The 21,959-nt window shown below is 43.2% G+C and overlaps 1 protein-coding gene across 10 annotated transcripts in view; it reads right to left on the bottom strand.

Annotated features, from left to right (window-relative positions):
• Window positions 1-21,959, bottom strand: part of mast2 (microtubule associated serine/threonine kinase 2) — a 244,180-nt gene that overhangs the window by 77,318 nt on the left and 144,903 nt on the right. For 4 of the 10 annotated variants that reach the window (XM_078258289.1, XM_078258292.1, XM_078258293.1 and 1 more), the window contains exons 4-5: window positions 16,910-16,941; window positions 5,195-5,398 (exon numbers count right to left, since the gene is read on the bottom strand). In XM_078258289.1, the coding sequence (XP_078114415.1) occupies window positions 5,195-5,398; window positions 16,910-16,941 (236 nt within the window). Of the gene's footprint in view, window positions 1-5,194; window positions 5,399-9,938; window positions 10,834-16,909; window positions 16,942-21,959 lie in introns of those variants that run through there. The other 6 variants (XM_078258294.1, XM_078258296.1, XM_078258290.1 and 3 more) reach the window with 5 other exon arrangements.

Genomic DNA, 21,959 nt, shown 5'->3' with positions numbered 1-21,959 from the left:
TGTTCAATTTACAGCAGAAGTTCTATGAGAATCTCTTTAAAATCCGAGAAGAATTGGTGTTGTAATTTCATGAAAATTCCTTGTAATGGACTCGGAAATGTAAGTGAATGGGGACCGTGTGAAACGGTATAGAATCGATTCAGGAAACCATTGGCGATACCCAGCCTTAGTCAGTATACAAACAAGCTACAAGTCTTTATGCTAAGCTAATTTAACCACGTTCTGACTGTAGCTTCAAAGCACACAGACATGAGATTGATATTGATCTTAACATACTGTATATATAAGATATCATTGTTTGTTTTTTGGAGATTTGCGATGACACGATCGTATTTCGTTGTCCAAATGAATAACTCCAAGTAAATTGTCATTAAAAACTTACAAAACGAAGTAGTAAGGTTTCGTGGAAGTGTATATGATATTCCACAATTTGAGGTTTGTGGGATTTACGCACTTCAGTAAAACGGCAGAAGCCAGAGGAAAAACATAGAGCTGGCAGGTGTGTTTGCACATGTGTTTACTCGTGTTTTACCTGCAATGTGAGCAACGACATATAACCTCCGAATGTAATAACTGTGTAACTGTAAAAACTCATAACACACACAGTCACAGTAGCGGACATACAGGGATGTGATGTCAACAGAGCCGAGAGGAGAGATGCTGGAAAACTAGCGATGAGCAAACAGCTGGGTGGGCGTTAAACATAACTACCTGACACTGACATAGAGACAGACACAAACACACACACACACACACATCAGACAGCAGGCGAGTGTATGTGGATAATATCTACAGCGAAACTCATTTCCCACAGTCCAGTCAATAATGTTGGTCTGAGGGTTACAGCCACCACAGGAAATCAATGTGACGGCCCGCACTAGAGTATGTGACTGTGTGTGTGTGTGTGTGTGTGTGTGAGTTTCTTCTTTATATTCACAGGTGTCTTCGCTCTGAGTTAGTGTCAGGAACTACGTGGGTTAAGGAAAAACACATTACAAACAATAAGAGAGAGGCAAGCATTGGTCTTTTTGCAAATCAAAACTGTCGTTCTAAATAGGACGATGACAACATGCTAATGCTAATATAGGACTACTGTAGACTTTGAACCTCAATGCTTTTTTTTGGGATGAACAGAAATGTGCATCAAAAACATCAAGTACTGATAGCTGTCATCAGCCATCTGGTTAGATTTACCATCTTAATCTTTCAGATTTAAAGGGGCAATATGCAGTTTTGGCCATTTCTTGGCTGTTTTCTCTCTTTTTGCTGGCAGGTTTCTCTATAGAGCTCCCCCTACAGCTTCAGAATAGATATTTGGCAGCTCCTATGTTTACTTGTGTCTGACTCCTCTCTCAGTCAGTCTTCCGTTTCCTCTTTCTCAGTTCCTCCGATAATGCTTTCCTAGCTTTCTGCTTCTTTTTTGCCGGCTCAGCCATGACGATAGTGTGAAAAACTCCATCACTACCTTGTTAGCCGTTTCCTGAATGGGAGTATGTGTGCAGTGCCGTGAAGCATTTCGTTACATGGCGAGACCTGATATCACGCCATACTTCCTGACGCTGAGGCCGGCCTGAAGTTGCAAGGGTGGTTTTTCCGCTCACAGGCACTAGGGGGGAGCGAGACGACCACCATTCAACCCGAAAAAAGTCATATGACCGTTCCAATGACTCCGAAGCTGTTCAGTTAAGGTAAATTAAGCTAAAAAAAACTGCATAGTTCCCTTTTAATATCAAAGTTTGAACTATTTTAGACTGATTTTATGTCTGATCATTTTGTTTGCAGCTGCGTGTGCTTAGGTCAAATTTAACAATTACGAATGATGGCTTCTTTTGTTGAATGAGAATCCCTAGTTCCTATTTAGTCCATGTGTCATTTCTTTTTTTTTTTTTTTTATATGTGACAGAAGACATGGTAAGAAGAAACTCTCCCCTCAAAACAATACAGTCTAGCTGAACTGTAAAACCTAAATGACCCTTACAGTCTGATGTTTGTCGTGTTTTTCAGGAGGTCACGTTTGCTAACGGGGAAACTCCGACACACAGAGCCTCCATGTGACGGTAACCAAGCACGGGGATGGGAAGACCAAAAATCAACCTTTGGCAAACGTTTTCTTTCATTCTTGTATGGGTTTTGGGTCTAACGTTGGTTTAGCGTAGCCCTCCAACAGGAAGTCCAACTGTTAAGCTTGTTAAGATTTGGGAGCTGTTTGTATCAGCCTACCACTATGCATCAACACCCTTCTCTGTGTTGATGATCGGAGGCGTTATGTGCATCTTTGCAGATGTTTATTTCTTGCAGCAACCTGCGATGATTTTGACACTTGTGGGCATCTGGTCAGCGACAAAAAAAATAGAGGACAAGCTATGTCAGGAAGCACATTACGTCGACAAGACGCAACAGTTTGCCGTGCAGACACAATTACCTTGTCTTCAACAGAATGTAATCTAAATATCAAACCGGACATTGCATATTCCATATCTGTATTTTCATGATGGCATACAGAAAAAATATATGGAAACTTCTTGCATAAGAAAATGAGCCTGATGGGTGGATAAGCCAAAAACATGTCTGTGGAAAGACGTGTATGTTTGAGATATATTAAGGTCAGAAAACAGCAAGAGAAGCGATGGGTGGATGAAGAATTACTATACTTCACATCTGAATGTGATAACTGGTGTTAAAACGAGGGTCTCTCTCTCTCCCAGTGAATCAATTTTGTCCTGATTACAGCTCAACACGAGCTGTAATCTCCATCCACTCCAAACCAAAAACTGTTGCTATGCAGGAGTCGCTTCATAACCGCTTTCCCTTTCAAAACACCGCTGAGGACAACAGGAGGCGAGGAGAAGAAATCTGTCCGTGTATGTGAGTGTGGCGGCAGGGAGGAGGAAGAAAATTGCTGCTTCAAAGTGAAAAGTACAGCTCTGTCTCTGCTTCTCTTTTCCTGCTGGAGAAGACACTTCTGTTACTGACTGACAGGAGAGGAAGAGGAGATGTCAGCTGAGGGAACGACAGGAAAAAGAGGAAGAAATTACGTCATATGATCGCATGCACAAACGTCAAATCACGCCTTGCAACCTGGACTTGCATCACACACACATAGCTCTGGGATACATACCAGCAGTGTTTCATGTGATTCCCATTCAAACACACACACACACACACACACACACACACACACACACACACACAGTCAGACAGTGTCCATCCATCAAAAGACAAATCCAGCAACTCCTGCTGAGCATCTAAGACCTGCCAAGAGGAGGACTAGAGAGGATGCCGAAGATGGAGCGGCAAGAAAATGAAAAACGGAGAGCGCGAGAGAGAGAGAGAGAGAAACTAACCGAGACTCAAAAAATGCAACGACGAGGAGAGAAATACGCAGGCTACCAGATATGAAAAACATCTGAACTAATGAGAAAGGATGGAGTGGAAACCAGCGCGTACCTCTTGGAGCGCCGCAGCATGCTTCTCTCGGGCAGCGAGAAATTGGAGAGCACCGTCCAGAAGGCGTCAGACATGCTAACACAGACGTGCGACCATCGCTCTGACACTCGTCACGGAGGGGGACGTGGCCGGCAAACAGACGCCGGCTTCCACCTGTCACAGCGGCGGGAGTGAGAGTGTGCGAGCTGCTGGGGTGTCTACTCTCTCTTTCTCCCTCTCTCTCTTTTCTCAGATCCTCCCTCTCTCTCTCTCTCTCTCTCTCTCTCTCTCTCTCTCTGCTCGGCAGAGCGCCCTCCCTCCCTGATGCTCTTCTCTTCCTCTCACCCCTCTGTTGCTGCATGCAGCTCTTATTGACCTCAATATACAGCGGGAGCGTGGACAGATGTTTATCGGCAGATGGCTGATTCCACCAACGACTCGCATCGGTGATATTTACCTGCCGATAACCTGACTATGAACAGCTGGCTGGTGTTTCCTTATCTTTAAGTAAATGCCATTTTATGTCCACAGCAGGCACCGTTTCAGGAACCCAGGAACCTTTTTTAGGAACTCGGTAAACTTTTAATGCATTTAGGCTGGAGGAATCAGCGTCTTTCCACGGCCGATATGACGTCACGGCCGTAGAATAGAGCAATGGGCGTAAAAACTCCTTTGTTTCCCTGTGCAATATTTGCAAAAACATTTTTTTAAGGATTGCTCCTGTAGTATGGTTTAAAAGTCTGTTCTGAGGGGCGCCTTGATAGCTCACCTGGTACAGCGTGCGCCCCATGTACAAAGGCTCATTCCTTGTCGCAGTGGCCGCAGGTTCAACACCGACCTGTGGCCCTTTGCTGCATTGTCATAACCCTAACCCGCTCTCTATCCCCTTTCACATCTTCAGCTGTCATATCAAATAAAGGCCTAAAATGCCAATGCCCCCCAAAAAACTGTGTACAGGAAACATTTTTGTACGTTGTATCTTTGTATTGTTGTCTTTACGTTGTTTGTACGTTGTTTGTTGTATGTGCTTTTTTTATCTTGCACTTCTGACTGCAGATCAAGTTCCCCATCTGGGATAATAAAGTCCTGATTTATACCTTGAGACAATACCATCAGATATTTTGCCATATTGTTGTCGTCAGACATGTTGGACCTCCGTGTTATATATCGGATATATACTATATATCGTTCAACGTTACAGTGGCGGCTGAAAATGGGTCTGTATGATATTGTACGAAATACGCGTCGCGTGACGCCGGCTAACTACGAGCTCCATGGCGCCGAGCGACAGTTGCTAGTTGTTTAAGCCGCTACAGAGCTTCGTAATGCCGGCTACAGACCTCCGTTGTATCAGCGGTAGCTGGTGGTTCTGAAAGTTATCATCCTTTACATCAGTGGTTCGCAAACTTTTTTCAATAATGTTCTAAAGGTTTGATCCTAGAATCGCCCCTGCCCCCAAACCAGCCAAGTTTGTTTTAAACGGACCAAATAGGTGTGAGAGCAACCTAAAAAGTGAAATGTTTTCTCGTGTCACCAGCTCATCAGGGCTGTGCTGCTCCCTCTCTGTGCCCTTTCAGCTGTGCGGTCTGATGTTGAACGCAAATGTTGGCTGACGGAAACAGAAGGTCAGAAAAGTCTGGTAAGGCAAACAGCAGAAAACACACAATACACCGCACGCACGCACACACACACACACACACACACACACTTACTAAAAAAACAAAACAAACAGGTGTGTTTTGGGGTGACACAGCAGCACGTCTCTTACCTCCAGAGGAAGGGGTTCCCCCGCTGGTGAACGGGGGCCGACAGAGGGCCGTCGAAGGAACAGAGGGAGGGGGAGGAGGAGGACAGGGGGGAGGGGGGGACGACGGGGGGCTGAACGACCGAGGGATGAAAGGAAGTGGGGGACAGCAGGTGCTGGAGGAGGCTGCTGTTGCCGTGGCAACGCAGCTGAGCCGGCGACCAGATTCTGCCAACAGAGGAGGGAGGGGAGGAGTAGAAGAAAGAGAGGATGAAGAAGGGGGAGGAAGAGAGCTGGGGTAAGGACAGAGGGACGTGTGTGTGTGTGTGTGTGTGTGTGTGTGTGTTTGGGACGAGACATCAATGTTCGACTGTATTTAAAAAGCTGTTTAGAACTCTGCGTGGAAAAATTCATCTGTTCTTTAACATCCGGGGATATCACGAAACACGTTTCTTTGTTGTGGCTGTGGATGTCTTTTCATCTTTTGTACAATATGTGTAACTTTTGTCTAACTTTGTGTGTACTTTCTTTTTCCTTTTTCTTGAACGGAGTTGCTCGGGAACGCAAAAAGATTCAGTCTTAACTGATAATAAAGTTGTATCGTATCGTTATTTAACTTGTCTCCTGTATCTGTCCAGCTGCACCTTAACATGTAATATAGTGTGCAATTTTTTGGACAATTTTAGGACTACATGTCATTTTTACAGTTTTGACCGTTTATTATTCAATCTAAAATAATAAACACCTGACATAAGTTCCCAGAAACTAATGTCTTAAATTGGGCCTATGTAACTTCTGCTGAACAGCAGCCACTGTGACCACAAGTCCAAATTACACTAAAACTAAACACTAAGTACAAAATATGGAAGAAGTCATTAAACAACTATGCCAATTACACAACAATATATCTTTAAAGTCTGCCAACATTAGCCACAAAAAGCTACTCGCCATACCAGACCAAGTTAGGCTTTAAAAGCCCCGTCCCGGGCCGTCTTAGTCGGCTAACACTCACATTATTTTGTTAACTAACCAATTAGCTGATTCTTTGTGGAGTTTCTCCACAGAAAATCACGCAAAAGTGTCTCGGTTGGACAATTAGGTGTAGTCATATTTTCAAATCTCCAGTTAGCTTCTAGCACTGACTTGATTCAGGACCATATGGAGTATGTCTTATAGCTTTTTTTAAATTCTTGTCTCGTTATTTGGTATCACTGGAACTATAGACCTTTTTTAACGACAGACATGTTGACATGTCATAGTAGGAAAAGCACAGGTGTATTCAAAACCATTAATGATGGCTGCATTCCACTTAGGAGAGGCCCTGGTATTGTTCATGCTGACTCAATGAAATAGCTCACTGGGACACTTGATGGAACTGAGCCATCATTAAGGTTATCAATCTCAGCTGTGCTTTTCCTACTAAGACAAGTCAAAATGTCTGCTGTGAAAAAGCTCCATTGGACTCTATATCAACACTGCCATCAGTCTGTGACCGGCCCCAGCTGAGAGCTCGTCGAAAAAAAAGACACTTGCCACCGGGCTAGCCAACTTTTCTGGGGGCAACCCTGTAACTATTTTTGATAATCCGTTAAATCGGTTTGAGGGAGAACTTTTCTGATTCCAGCTTCTTAAATGTAAATATTTTCTAGTTTCAAAGATATGTTGTTCATTCCAAAAAAAAAAAAAGGTCAACTCTTGGCGTGCCTGTTTTTAGTCGTGTCTGTAGACATGATTTAGAAGCTTTACTTCCCAGCGACTGACAGTACTGAGTTCATGCTGTTGAAGCGAGGCCCAGAGCTCAGAGTGGGAGGCAGCAGCAGAGCCAGGCTCTACGCACTGATCCGTACCGTCTCTGCCTGCAGATGTCCCCTCACAGCGGGCAGGGAGCCTCGCACACCACACTGACTTATCACAGTTGGAAACGGCTGCACAGAAAGTTCTGGACCAAACTTCACAGAGTACAGTCTTATGAAAACATATGTGTGTGGAGTCAGAAAGTCAAAAGCCTTTCAAACAAGGGATTCTCTGATTCCAGCTTCTTTAAAGTAAATATTTTCAAGTTTCTTCTCTCCTCTGTGACAGTAAACTGAATATCTTTGAGTTGTGGACGAAACAAGACATTTGAGGATGTCGTCTTGGGCTTTTGGGGAACACAGATCCACATTTTTCACCATTTTCTGACATTTTATAGAGCAAACAACGTTCTAAAAAACATCTTCCCGTGGCTGCAGAGTTCAGATGGCAGTTGGCGCAGACCTGCAGGGCGTGAGGACCGTATGGTGGTGGTCTCTCTGTCCCCTTCCCCGCTGGGTGGGGGGGGCAGAATGGGTGAGATCACCTGCTGGGAAGTCAAGGGCCACAGTATATGCAGAGTTCCCCCTACATAATTTAATGTAGGGCCATCTGTGGTGCACCGCTGCAGTTTCAGCACGGCCATGGCAGGAACAAAATGAAACCCAATTTCGTGATGAAATGCCTGCTGCAATAATAAGCCCAGCCATCTGGCAAACCAGTGGACAAACAGCGCTGCTGTCGCATATATCGGCGGCGAGCAGTTTGACCGGGATAAAAGGGCGAGTTTGGGAAGAGATGAGGTCATATTGAGACCGTTTGAAAAAGGATTATTTAAAAAAAAAAAAAAAAAACGAGATCAGAATCCAGAACGGGGTCGTACAAAAGCAGCCAGAGAGACTTGTTGTGCCTTGGTTGGTTCTTATTCTTAGGAAGCTTGTTAACTAACTTGTATACTAAGTGTATACTTAACCCTTGTGTTGTCTTCCCATCGACCATGCAACTTGTTGTCCATCCAGGTCAAAAGTGAATGTTTTTGTCACTTTTTTCAACTTTTTATTTTTAAATTCATGGTCAATAAACCTAATTTATATGACATTATACCAAATTTTGGAGTTAAAAAAGCTGAGATTCTGAATTATTTTGACTAATAGTTAAGATCAGAGGATGTTGAGTGACGTGTAGTCACGACACTCTTTCAAAACCACTTAAACATGTTTATAAAATTGAATAAAACACCCAAAATTCAATAATAGTAATCATTAATTTTACGTGCAAAGATCGTTGTATGGGTTCCATACAACGTACATCCATGCATCCATGTCATTTTTGGGCATTTTGGTTCAAAGGAACCCATATTTCTGATATAAAAACTTTGAAAACAGGTAGAATTTGACCCAAGGACAACACAAGGGTTAACTAAAAACTGGTAATGAATCTACTTTTATTTGAGCATTTTTTATCATGTTTGAGTATCCTGAATTAAATGTTGGAATTATAATTATGGGTGTATGAATGACCCTCACAGTTTTTGTCAGTGTTTGAAGGGAGAGCCTGCTGGAGTCTCTCTCTGTCTCTCTGATACTGTCTCATGTTTCTGTCCCCTCATGGGTTTTTATTCCACCGACTCAGTATGTATGTACAGTATGCATGTACTGTATAATGAATGTAAGCCGAACTGTTCGCACCCATATAACTAGTGGGAGTGACATGCATAGCTACAGAAACAATATAGGCCTGTCAGGCACTTATTTTTGGGGGTGGATCCTTCTTCCTCCCTCTCTTTCCCCGCAAATCTGTCAAGTCTACTTTTGTAGATATTCAGCAGGTATTATAGTTTGCAGACAGTACATTTAATTTTACAGCTAATAACAGAACATCCATCCTGACAGAGTATGCAGACAATATTCTGCAAAATGCACAATTATATATTTATCTCTGTCACCTTCTACTGTGCAGTATGGCATTTCAATTCACCCGCACCTTATCGCATCTGTTTATTTATATATATATATATAGTATTTTTTATACCGGTCTATATATGATAGAAGGTGTTTATAGTGCACATTGTACTACTATTATTATTATTACTCTCATTCTATTCTTTTTACTTTTTTGTATATTTCTGTATGTCTATTTCATTTATATTAGTCTCATTCTGATGTGTGCAAAAAAAAACAATGTAGCGGCTGTAGCAAGGGAATTTCCCCAGTGTGGGATTAATAAAGTCTATCTTATCTTATGACGAACGGTATGTTTACAGCCAAATGTTTCCAGATTTCTGAAAAAGGAAAGAAGGAAATCAGTGTGTTTGATGCATAACTAGTACGAGCACAAACCGGAATATTATGTGCAATGTTATTGTGTGCTGATGTTAGCAAGTACAGCCTGACAGAGCTGCTTGACTGGAGACAGTGTTTTTTTTTTTAAAGATATTCTGGATTCTTCCCCCTAAAGTTTTCTATTCAATGTGCATGAACATTTGGATGTAAACATACTGTAGCGAGGTGAAAAGAGAAGGAAGTAAGAAACATAACTGGTTTGTCAATGGATATGCATACACACACACACACAGGTTTGTGGCACTATTTTTGTGGGGACCCGTCATTGACATAATACATTCCCTAGCCCCTTACCCTAACCTTAACCATCACAACTAAATACCTAACCTTAACCCTTACCCTCACCCTAACCAGAACCTCATTCTAACCCTAATCCTAAAACCAAGTCTTTTTAACCAAAACCAAGCCTGTTAAACTTGTGGGGTCCAGCATTTTGGCCCAACAAAGCTGTCGGGACCCCACAAGTATACTGGACTCCCGGTTTTTGGACCCCACGAATATAGTTAAACAAGCCCACACACACACACACACACACACACACACACACACACACACACACACACACACACACACTCTCTCTCTCTCTCTCTCTCTCTCTCTCTCTCTCTCTCTCTCTCTCTCTCTCTCTTTCTTACTGGAGGTGGAGGTGTGGGGCTCCTGCTCTCTCCTTCCTCCTCTTCATCTTGTGTCCTGGGACAAAAGGCTCATCTGTAATCTTAAATAATCCTCCGTACTGGATCAGCTCATCTGTCCGTCAAACACAAACTGTTCTGTCCATCTGCCACGCCAACTCCACAGAAAACTGTCCCACAGTTAGTCCTGCACGAGTCAAACCACTGATTTTAAATATACAAAGGCATGGCCAGAGTGTCTGTGAGTGTGTGAGTGTGTGTGTGTGTGTGTTACGTCAGCACCTGCTCTTATCTGCAGACAGAGACACACACAGTTATCTGAGCTATCTGGGGTAGAGTGTTCCTTCACCAGCACGGGCTTGCTGAGTCACAAACTATCAAACTGCCTTTAAAAGCAAACACAAACAAAACGTTTGTGGAACTACGTGCACACCACGCACACATTTATCTGAGCTCAATGAGCAAACTCACACTGCAACTCATTTTGTCTTCCTCTGAATAATCCAAAGTAAAATGAACAGCCTTCCTTCCTATTCTTGTATGAAAAAGAATCCATAAAAGTCAGAGAGAACATTAAGTTCTGCGTAGCTCCATCGTGTCCGATAACAAAGAGGAGACTGATCCTTCAAGTCCAGACTAGTTGCTGGTAGCGGACCCTGAGCTCCTGCCACCGATCCACCACACACACGGCTGCTTGTCCCCAGGAGCAGAGAGCCTTCCCTGGGTACAGTCTGCCCTGTTAAGCTGCCTCAGTTCCTGGAAGTCTCAGATTGTCTGATCGCTGCGCTCAGCCTGTCCGCTGCCAGACGACAGGACTGACTGAGTCCTCAACAAACAGCCGGGAGAGGGACAGAAGGACAGGGGGAGGGAAGAAGGGAGGCAGAGAGAGAAGGAGGGAGGAAGAGGCAGAGGGAGGGAGGGAAGGGCGGCAGAGAGAGAAGTAGGGAGAGACAGGGGGAGGGAGGGGGGAAGGCAGAGAGAGAAGGAGGGAGGCAGGGAGGGAGGGAGAGAGAGAAGTAGGGAGAGACAGGGGGAGGGAGGAAGGAAGGCAGAGAGAGAAGGAGGGAGGGAGGGACAGAGAGAGGGAGGGAGGGAGAGACAAAGGGAGGGAGGGAGAGGATGTGGGAGTGAGGGGCAGAGGGAGGGAGGGAGAGACGGAGGGAAGAAGGGAGGCAGAGAGAGAATGAGGGAGGGACAGACAGAGGGAGGGAGGGAGAGATGGAGGGAGGGAGAGAGAGGAAGGAGGGAGGGACGAAGAGAGGGAGGGACAGAGGGAGGAGGGAATATGAAGACGGGAGGAAAGAATGAGAAGTCTTCATACTCATTGTGTAGTTTTTATTGTCTAAAGAAAGTAGTGTAGTGTCAGTAAAAGAAACTGGAGGATGTCAGTCCTGATGAAGCTGGAACAGTTACACGGCTTGTTCTTTCTTTTTTAAATCTCTTAAGGGCTTTTTCATTCGTTTGAAACTCTTCTGAATGACATTTTATTCAAAACATTTAAGTTTGACTCTGTTTTTTTTAATGACGCTATGAATACTTAGCTTTTTAATGATTTTTTTAAGATTACTTTAATTGGAAAATTATTTTATTAATGTTTTAAGGACTTTTTTTCACATTTAACCAACTTTTTAACGAATGTTTCCGAAACCTTACATTTTTCTATTAAAATAAGTTGTATTCAGGACTGTCAAGTTTTTCAAACTTTAAAAAAAAATGGCTTTACTGTAAATAAATAGTCTTTCCTGTAAACTGTGCACTCAGCTGAGTCCCCAGGCAGCAGGGGACGCTCTAACTTGTTGAATGATTGAAACTAAAGACACAGGTCTGACAGCCGTCTCACAATTTGCGTCTTCTCTTCTCTCCTCTCAGGTATTTGTCGTTGATCAAACATTAAATGCTTCCAGAGAAACTTGTCCTCTGTGACTCGGGGGGACGTTGTCATGATATTACCAGACCAGCTGTCCTCTCTCTATGTCTCTGCTCTGGTTTCTGAGAAGCCCGGGGACACCGCTGACCCTGATGGGCTAAATGCAGCTTGCAAGCCAGATTGCTAATTCATAAACAATGGACTGGATCACAGACAGCTCTGCCTAGGGTAGAGTTACACAAACATACATACACACACACACACACACACACACACACACACACACACACACACACACACACACACACAGTTAATGTGGAGTGATTACTAAACTGATGTAGGAGCAGGCGCAGGGCACGAGAATGTCATTACACACCGATCTGGACCTCTGTGTGTGTGTGTGTGTGTGTGTGTGTGTGTGTGTGTGTGTGTGTGTGTGTGTGTGTGTGTGTGTGAGAGAGTGAGTGAGTGAGTGAGTGAGTGAGTGAGTGAGTGAGTGTGTGCGCGCGCATATCAGATTAATATCAAAGCAACCAGTTATGTATCATACTTCCTTCTCTTTTCACCTTTTGTGCGTGAGTTGAGAATCTGTCGCCGGTTTAAAAAATGTTGAAGCAGTGTCTTCCCCACAGATTTCTCCTGACGTCCCTGCACGTCCCTCCTCCTCCTCCTCCTCCTCCTCCTCCTCCTCCTCCTCCTCCTCGCAGACACAACTCTCTTCTTGGTCTTTTTGATCGCCATCAGAAGAACGATTGATCGAATATAGATTTAAGATGACAAATTGAATTGGCAAACATGCATCTTCTGTGTCTCTATAAGCTCCTCTGTGAGCTGTAAATAGTAATCCTGGTAGTTCAGATACAAACAAAGTACTTGACGCCTGAAAAGATGGATTTCTGTGTGATATGTGACATGATAGAGCATCTCAGCAGTAAAACAGCGTGAGAGTGAACCAAAAAGAGCCCGGCGACAGCAGGACGCCGCCACCCGCCAACTGTCACTTCCACCGAGTGGACTCCGACTTGCAGACCCTTCACAGCAGCCGACGCACTGCCTCGAAGCGCACTGCCGAGCCTGAAGATCACACACACTACCAGCCAACGGACACACACACACACACACACACACACACACAGAAACACACCATCGACCCCTGTGGCTCTGCTCGGATATTAAGAATCGGATAAAGCAGCTCTGTATCTTCAAAGAGTTATGAGGAGATATGGGAAAGATAAAAGCTGCCTGTTTTTATTTGGGGTTTGGACTGCAGCTAGAGGCACAACATTATACTTTCATAGTTTGTGTTATTATTTTCTTCATGGTTCAACAGAGAGTTTCTGTAGGATCCTAAAGGGAATTTGGGTAAATCAGGATTTTCTCTACAGACAGAAAAACAGCAAAGCTGCAGATTTTAATGAGGAAACGTTCATAATGTTTAGAGTTTTGTGCCACTGCTGAGCAACTTCAGTCACTTCTTCGCAGAAAAATTGGCGAAGCCATTTGTTTTTCATTACTTTGCATCATGTGCCTCAAATGTTCTGTTCATTTAATTTAATTTCCCCATATTAGAAACTGTACTAAGGGCCATTTTTCAGAAGTTCCAGTTGTGTTGCACAGTGCTTGTGATGATTCAAGTCCGAATGGCCCGGCTGCTCGCGTGAAAATAGACCTGGCGCATATCTTTAGCGGAGGGGAGAGACGCTTCACGCGCACTTCTGTGGCGCCGCTGGTGGAATATAAAGCATTGACTTGAACGGCTGCGATCACTCGGGGGTGGCGGAACGCAGCGCAGACTAGAGCTGAAGATCTTTGCCGGGTTCGGTCTTAATTTCTATTATTTTACACGGGCTCGGGCCGGGCTCAGGCTCGGGCTTGTGCTTCGGGTTGTGGGGTAAATGAGCGGTCAGGTGATGCGTTTCGATTAGCGTGAAAATGGATGCTGAGGAGGTGAAACGGAGGCTGGCCTCTGGAGGACTTAATTCATTTCTTTGTTCCAACTTCCAAGTGGCCTATAGCCTCCGTTAGTCATGAATAAATGATGTTAAAAAATGTAGAAATTTTTTACGAAAGACAAAGGAGCTGTGTGCTCCTTTTTTCGCAGTCTCTTTTTTCTTTCTCTCCCTTTTCCGCCGAGTGGTGCGTGTGCCTGCTCACGGTGTGAAGCGCGTGTCCGCACTATTCTCCGACACTCTAATCACTGCTGATAGACGGCCTTTTGTACAGTCGGGCTGTAAACGGGTTCGGGCTTTTAAAAAGCTGTCAATCAAAATGTACTTGTCGGGCTTGGGCCGATTACAGCTCTAGCGCAGACGCGCCCAGTGGAAAATAGAGGTTATAAGTCACGCTACTTCCGTGTAGGATACACCTGTGTTTCCTCGCTATAAGCGCCGTCAGAAGCCTCTTTGTCTCACCGTGGTGCATTCACGGGTTTGGAAGATCCTCCATGATGGCGGATTGATTTCCGGGTCACGGGAGGAGACAGGACGCGAGGAAGCATAAGTTAGCATAATTAAAAAAGCACCCACAGTCATGCCTGCACCCCCACTCATGACCAAAAACCGAGAAAAAAACTGACTCACAGGGAGATCAATGTTTCTCTATATTTCATGTAAAAAGCATATCTTGAATGTGGTCAAACTCAGGATACTGGTCTGTAATGTCTACTAAGGGTTAGTCTGGATCGACAGAAGTACATTTCTAGGGTAAAGTCTGACATCCGGCATGTGATGTCCCTCATCTTCTGCTCTCTGTGTGTTGCCGTTCTCCAACTCTGTTTGCCACAAAAGTTCAGCTAAAAAAAAAAGAAAACTTGGATGGTGCAACAAGGCAGGCCTGCTTGGTTCTTTCTGGGAATGATTGTAAAGATTTACAAAGAATATGTTTAGGGCATTTCCTCTCTAACTGGGACGTTTTGGGACCGATTGGTGGGATAGCTGAGTACACATGGAGATACACTGGTAAGAGCCAATACATTTTCTTTTTAAAGATTTTTTTGGGGGGCATTTTCGGCCTTTATTTTTGACATGACACTGGAAGACATGAAAGGGGAGAGAGCGGGAGGAATGACATGCAGCAAAGGGCCGCAGGTCGGAGTCAAACCCGTGGCCTGCTGCGTCGAGGAGTAAACATCTATATATGGGCGCGCACTCTACCAACTGAGCTATCCGGGCGCCTAAGAGCCAATGAGGTTTAACCAGCTAATTTAAATAGCTCATGTTACTGTATTGTGTCAACAGTTAACTTCATTTAAAGCTACACTGTGTAAGACTTTCTCCCATCTAGTGGTGAAATTGTATATGACAACCAACTGAATATTACTTTCTAGCCCCTCCCATTCCGAGCACGTTAAAACTCCTACGGTGGCCGTATTATTCCAAGAAGTACGACTTTGTCCGTGAGTGTTCCTTCCAGTGTAATAATAGTTTTACGTTATTTTGGTACCATTTCATTGCTAACATCAGCTATCAGGTTCCTAAACATATGCAAGCTAATGTTACTAAAGTATCAGCGACTCGCTCCTATGTATTCTGAATGATTCTGAATGTCAGATTCTACGCTTACGAGAATACTTTGATTAGTTGGTGGAAGTAATTACACATGAATGAGCACATATTTGTGAAAGAACAAAGTTTTTTTTTCTAAGAATCAACTCAAAAAATTACACAATAGAGCTTTAATATCGTATGTGGCGTTTTCTTTTGCGGGGTGCAAATGTTCCACCAAAACAAGTTCCTTCCTGAGACTGTTTAGCAGAGCCACCGTCGCTGCGTCCGGAGCGTAGCTCCGCCCAAGACGATTGTGATTGGTTTAAAGAAATGCCAACAACCCAGAGCTTTGATTTCTTCTGCTATCTCAGAATGCATCTGTGGTGTAGCCAGACCATACCCCAACAGCGCTGTGGTGAACTGACCGGCACCATATCTGACCCCTGTTGTTGTGCTGTTTTCAATGTCACTCAGGGAAACAGGGGAACTCCACAGTGAGTGAGTTATGATGATTACACTATAATGACCAACTTTTTGTCTCCCAACACTTCTTTTAGAAGCATGACTGGAAGTCTGACTTTTGTTTCCAGACATGAAGAACTTTTTCGTGCAGGACAATAAATCAGCTGCCTGGCGCACACACACACACACACACACACACACACACACACACACACACACACGCAGATATAAATAACCTGCATTTATACACAGTGGGATGCTCAGCTGTTCTGGTACACACACACACACACACACACACACACACACCTGGACTCAGTGGTTTTTCAACTTTGTCCTTTAACCCTTTACTGGAAGCTCTCTCTGTATAACTTGATAAGATTAACAGCTGAGGCAAAAATAAACACAGACAAACATGGAACATGGTTTCCCAGTGGTATTTAAAGGGCCCGTGAGTGACTATTAAGGCGAACAACAGTAGACAAACACACACACACACACACACACACACACACACACACACACACACACACACACACACACACAGGTTTTATGGCACTATCTTTGTGGGGACCCGTCATTGACATAATGCATTCCCTAGCCCCTTACTCTAACATTAACCATCACAACTAAATGCCTAACCTTAACCCTTACCCTCACCCTAACCAGAACCTCATTCTAACCCTAATCCTAAAACCAAGTCTTAACCCTCAAACAGCCTGTTAAACTTGTGAGGTCCAGCATTTTGGCCCCACAAAGCTGTCGGGACCCTACAAGTATACTGGACTCCTGGTTTTTGGACCCCACAAATATAGTTAAACAAGCCCACACACACACACACACACACACACACACACACAATTTAACTCTTGCTAATCCCTCCACATCGGACAGAAACTCAAAGTTTCCACACAAACACTGACAAAGACTGAATGTTTTAAGGTGGACCAGGAGCTTCTTTTCCACGGTTATTTAAAAGACCAGACTTTATACCACCTTAAGGTGTATGTATCTTTGTTTGGTTCATTGCATTGCAGCCTCTAAGCTTTTCCAACCTTTTCCAGATGACTCCTCTGAGGAAAAAAAAAAAACAAAAAAAAGAAACAACGCCGAAAGGACAGGCTCTGTTTGGACAGAAGACAGAGGGGATGATGGGTACTTACAAACTGCCTCTTCTGGGAAGGCTCAGCTCCTTCTGGAAGAGAGAGAGAGAGAGGTTTTAATTATTATAGTTGGGAACTCTGCAGTCCATTTGGTGTCAACGATCAACAGCAGCCAGACAGTTTGGTCATTTTGGTTGACGTCAGTGCAGCTCTCGTGTATGGTGTTGCGTTGTTTGACCAACAGGTGTCACTGTGACATCACATCACTTTCACAAGGCAGCTTCAACATGTTCTTCCACCAGGAACGGGTTTAAAGTCAGTCTGTGTATTGTGCTTCAAAGTAGGGCTGCTCGACTGTGGAAAAATATCATATTTCAATCATAATCACAACCAGTCTGGTGAAGAAATCATTCCTACCATAGGAAATACAACTTTGTAACACTTTGTTGCTGAGTGTTAGATAAGACTCATATACATCACAATACTCCACTAAGTGCAACTTGCACAAACATGGGGTTTACTTGCATCTTTATGAATACTTTTTAAGTATTTATTCGCAACTTGTACATACGTTTGTACATTCTTTCCTTTGTATTTCTTTATCTAAAAAAAAAATTGTTCTTGTATTCTATCCTATTTATTATATCTTGTATATTCTGTATGTGTGCTGTGTGTCTGATATTTTGCTGCTGTAGCACACCCAATTTGGGATCAATAACGTCTATCTAATGTTATATTGAAATCACTATTATTTAACACAATTACTCACTGACTTATGGAAAGATGCTGCATTTATCGAACCTTAAAAAACAAGAAAAGTGAAACAGCTAAACAAATCAACAAAGAAAACACCTTGAACTGGGATATTTTCCTTTATACTTTTCCCGTTTTAACTTTTTGAATTTGCCCTTCAGAACACGAGACAAAATAAGAGTTGACTTGCAAAACCTGAAGTGCAAAATAATCGTCTCTCTCTATTACATCAAACCTCCATTCATTGCACAGCCCTACTTCAAAGCTACAACAACACATACCCAGTTTGTTTTGACCGTGCTGGTATTCAGGCTTTACTAGCGGTACAATAACACAAACAAAAAGTATTTAGCAAATATGTGTTGCAAATCATATAGGCTAAATGACAGAAGTCAATTAAATCAATGTCATTACTGCACACTCAATCGTCACAGATCTCAGCTCGTACTGGGAGCCAGCTGAGTATGAATCTCCACATCTGGAAGTCAAATACTAAACCGCAAGAAGCCAGGAAACCTCGGAGTCAGGGACACAAGTGTAAAGACCTTGTTTTCACTTTGAATTTGAAAATAGATTTCATAAGACAGTGCGTCCATACATGTATGAAAATGTGAGTTTCATGTGTGCACATGCACTGCACAAGTGACCACAGGGGGGCAGAGGAGTGTCGTCCTAATCATCATGGGCTCATTCTGCTGGATTCTGTTAACAGACGAGGCTTCTTCTGAAGGTCTTCTTCTCTCAAAGAAAGCTTTATCCGGTTGCTGCTTTCATCTTGATGTTTTAAAATCGATGACGTTTGGTCTGAAAAGGTGCAACAAAGAACTCATATGTGCACAACTGATGATCGTATTGGAGGCACGAGGCGGTCATCCGCCAATCCAACCCCACCCAAGAAGACATCTCCAACAACAGCGCTTGTGCTGAATATCAAGGGATTCTAACATCTAGTCCTAGTAAGCATACTGTAAACTAGGGCTGCAACTAATGGTTACTGTCGATTGGTCTTTTGATTGTTTTCTCGATGGATTAGTTGTTTGGTCTATAAAAGGTCAGAAAATGGTGAAGAATGTGGATCAGTGTTTCCCAAGACGTCCTCAAATGTCTTGTTTTGTCCACAACTCAAAAGATGTTCAGTTTACTGTCACAGAGCAGAAAAGAAACTAGAACATATCCACATTTAACAAGCTGGAAACAGCTGAAAACAGATACTGTTTACTCAAACTCATCATATCAATCAATCATATCAAAATACCTGGCGGCTCTTTGAAACAGTTTGACAAAACAGACCACCGACTTTACAGACTTCCTGGAGAGAACCATCTGGCTAAAGCACCAGTGTGTGTGTGTGTGTGCGTGTGTTCGAGGTGCATGGATGTTGAAACTGTGTGCTGCCAGGTTCCCAAAGTAGGTCAACAGCTGGTTTTCCTTTTGAAAAATATATCGTTAATTTATATCGTTAACTTAATCGTCAATCAGCATCCGTCAGTGTGAACAGTGCAGCAGTACTTCATTCAGACTGACACACACACACAAACACACACACAGCGATTTTTAAAGTCATGCTTGGAAAGATATTTTTCCAAAAGATCATTATTGCATTATTTTCTCAGTTAGTCAATTCATTGTTTAGTTTATGTTAAAAACGTGAAAAAAAAGGGGAGGGCAAATTGTTACGTTGATAGGCTGAAAACAGAAATGATTGAAACGACTATTTGAAAAATGACAACAATAAAGAAAATGTCTAAATAGTTGTTGATTAAGTGTCTGTGGATTGACTAATCAGCTGATCGCTGCAGCTGTTGATGCACGCGCAATTTTGTGTAAAAAAAGACTTCCCTGAAGTTAGTTTGTGGGTGGAGCAGCTTCTCAACAGCACACGAAGAACAACATCTTAAGTCACGCCTCGTTCATTTAGAATCACTCTTCAGTCTTACATTTAATATTTTGCTGTTTTTTTATTTAAGTATTCTGCTCTCTGATTAATTAGAGGACCTTCCCGTTCGTACTGAGCACGTGCAGAGAGAGAGAAGCACCGTTTGGCTCGGTTTCACACGTTTAATCTCTGACATACTTTGTGTTCCTGCGTGGGACGGTTGTGTCATCAGAGTCTCCCTCCATCTCCTCACATCGCTCTGTGCAGATCAACTAATGGACATAATGGAGTTTGGTTGGAGCGCATTGAGTGCGTCAGTGGCTGCATGGAAGAGGCCTGCAGTGTGTGTGTGTGTGTGTGTGTGTGTGTGTGTGCTATAACGTCAATCAAAATGTAGCTAGTTTTCATTTGGCCTCCCCAGAACATAGCCAATTAGCACATGTGTGCCTCTGTGTGTGTGTGTGTGTGTGTGTGTGTGTGTGTGTGTGTGTGTGTGTGTGTGTGTGTGTTCCCCTATCAGTCAGACTGGACCCAGTGATTCTATTAGCCTGTGAACAGATGTTGTCCAGACCCAGAGGGACGGGAAATGGCTTTAGCATCACAGAAAGAGCAGGAAACCTTTTTACAATCCCCTCCTGCAGGCTGCGTTCACACAGAGAGAGTTTACCACTGTCTACCTGTTCATCCACTCTTAAACAACAACACGACTTTTATGGGCCAAACCTTTTAGCAGAGCCAAACACGAGCAGGACAGACACATGGAAACACATTGTCATTATTGATCGAATGTCATGGCTTTTAAGACTGTAGTTCACATTTTTTTCCCTAAAATCAAAGAATAATGGGGATAAATAATCGTGATCTTCCTACAGATAAAAAAATAATAATAATCGTGATTATCATTTTGGCCATCCATCTTGGTTTCAAAAAAGAATAATGAAAACAAAAATGATATATGATCTAAAAAAATATGAAGAAAAAAAAAGACAGAAAACTACAGGTAAACTGAACAATAGGGCGGTCCAACCAATGAGATGGGAAAAAAGTTACTTTAAAAAGGCTCTTGAGACCCTTTCCAAACCTCTTAAACGTCCCTCTCACCAACATTTCCCTCATTACCTCTCTCCCTCTTTCAGTTTGACTCTAGAGATCGAGAGAGAGAGAGAGAGAGAGAGAGAGAGAGAGAGAGAGAGAGAGAGAGAAGAGCGTTGGTCCGTTTAAGTACTTTAAGCTCGTATCATCCACCCACCCACACAGAGCTCTGTAATGTGAAATTATGCTCATCTGAAACCCTCGTCCGACAGTTGATTGCATTGTACTCTGTGTTTGTGTGTGTGTGTGTGTGTGTGTGTGTGTGTGTGTGTGTGTGTTTTTTTGTGTGTTGTGTGAAAGCGGCTGCTATCTGAGGCCTGAGGGAGGATGTTCACCCCAAAGCCACCCTGCAAAAACTAGCCCAAGAGGGAAAATAAGCTAATAAAAAGACACGCATATACTGTACACACACACACACACACACACACACACACACACACAAACAGCCTGCTTGTATTAAACAAATTAAACGGGCACAAAAGTGAGCTGTGATGAAATTATCCGCAGTAACAGCGAGGATAAGAGGAGCAGAACACAAAGCCTGAAGCAATCCACCCGATGGAATACAGGCATCAATAATACACTTTATGGCCGAGGAAGAGAGAGAGAGAGGGAGGGAGAGAGAGAGAAGGGTTGGGAGGGTAATGTGATTAGAGGGATGGAGTGAGTGAGTGAGAGGGTGAGTGGAGGTAAAGAGATGTAGGCTAAAAGGCAGGCTAAACATGTAAAGGAGTGATTTCAGAGCCAGGGGCTGCTGATGCAGTGTAAGTTAAAGACAAATTCTTGGATTCATGACTCTCTCTAACACACACACACACACACACACACACACACAAAGTAATATGATTTGTCATGTAAAAAAGGAAACCTGGTTTCCATAACAGGTATATCGGATTAGATCATGCCGATTCCCCAGCTAGATTTCCTGGAGAATTTCTTATTTAAACGCGCAACCAGGTTTCTAATCTGCTTTTTAAAAAGAGAGCATGTGCAGGACAAAGACCCCAGACAGGGAAAGTGTTGCCGTGAAAAAAAAGATAATTATGCACAGGTAGTGATGCATTCTTGTGTTTAAAATAATTCCATCCAACTAAATCTGAAGCAACACATCATTAGGCTCAATGAGTCTGGTACCAACACTCAACATTTGACTTGATTTTTTAAAAGGAAATCCATGCACCTTCGCTCCATCATCCCTTCACTTTTCCAGCTCAACTTCATTAGTAAAGCTTCCAAAATAAGAAGATTATCTTTGAGTTAAGTACATTTTGGACATTTTATAGTTTTATTAGAAAGTCAACAGTAAAGAGATGACATGAAATGAAGGGATGGAGAGAGAGAGAGAGAGAGAGAGAGAGAGAGAGAGGCTAAGGTCCCTCGTCGGACTCA

Source organism: Sander vitreus, chromosome 9, assembly GCF_031162955.1.
Source record: "Sander vitreus isolate 19-12246 chromosome 9, sanVit1, whole genome shotgun sequence".
In the NCBI taxonomy this organism is placed as follows: Eukaryota; Metazoa; Chordata; class Actinopteri; order Perciformes; family Percidae; genus Sander; species Sander vitreus.
Note: the sequence above shows the minus strand (reverse complement) of the source record. Positions and strands in the feature narration are given on the sequence as shown.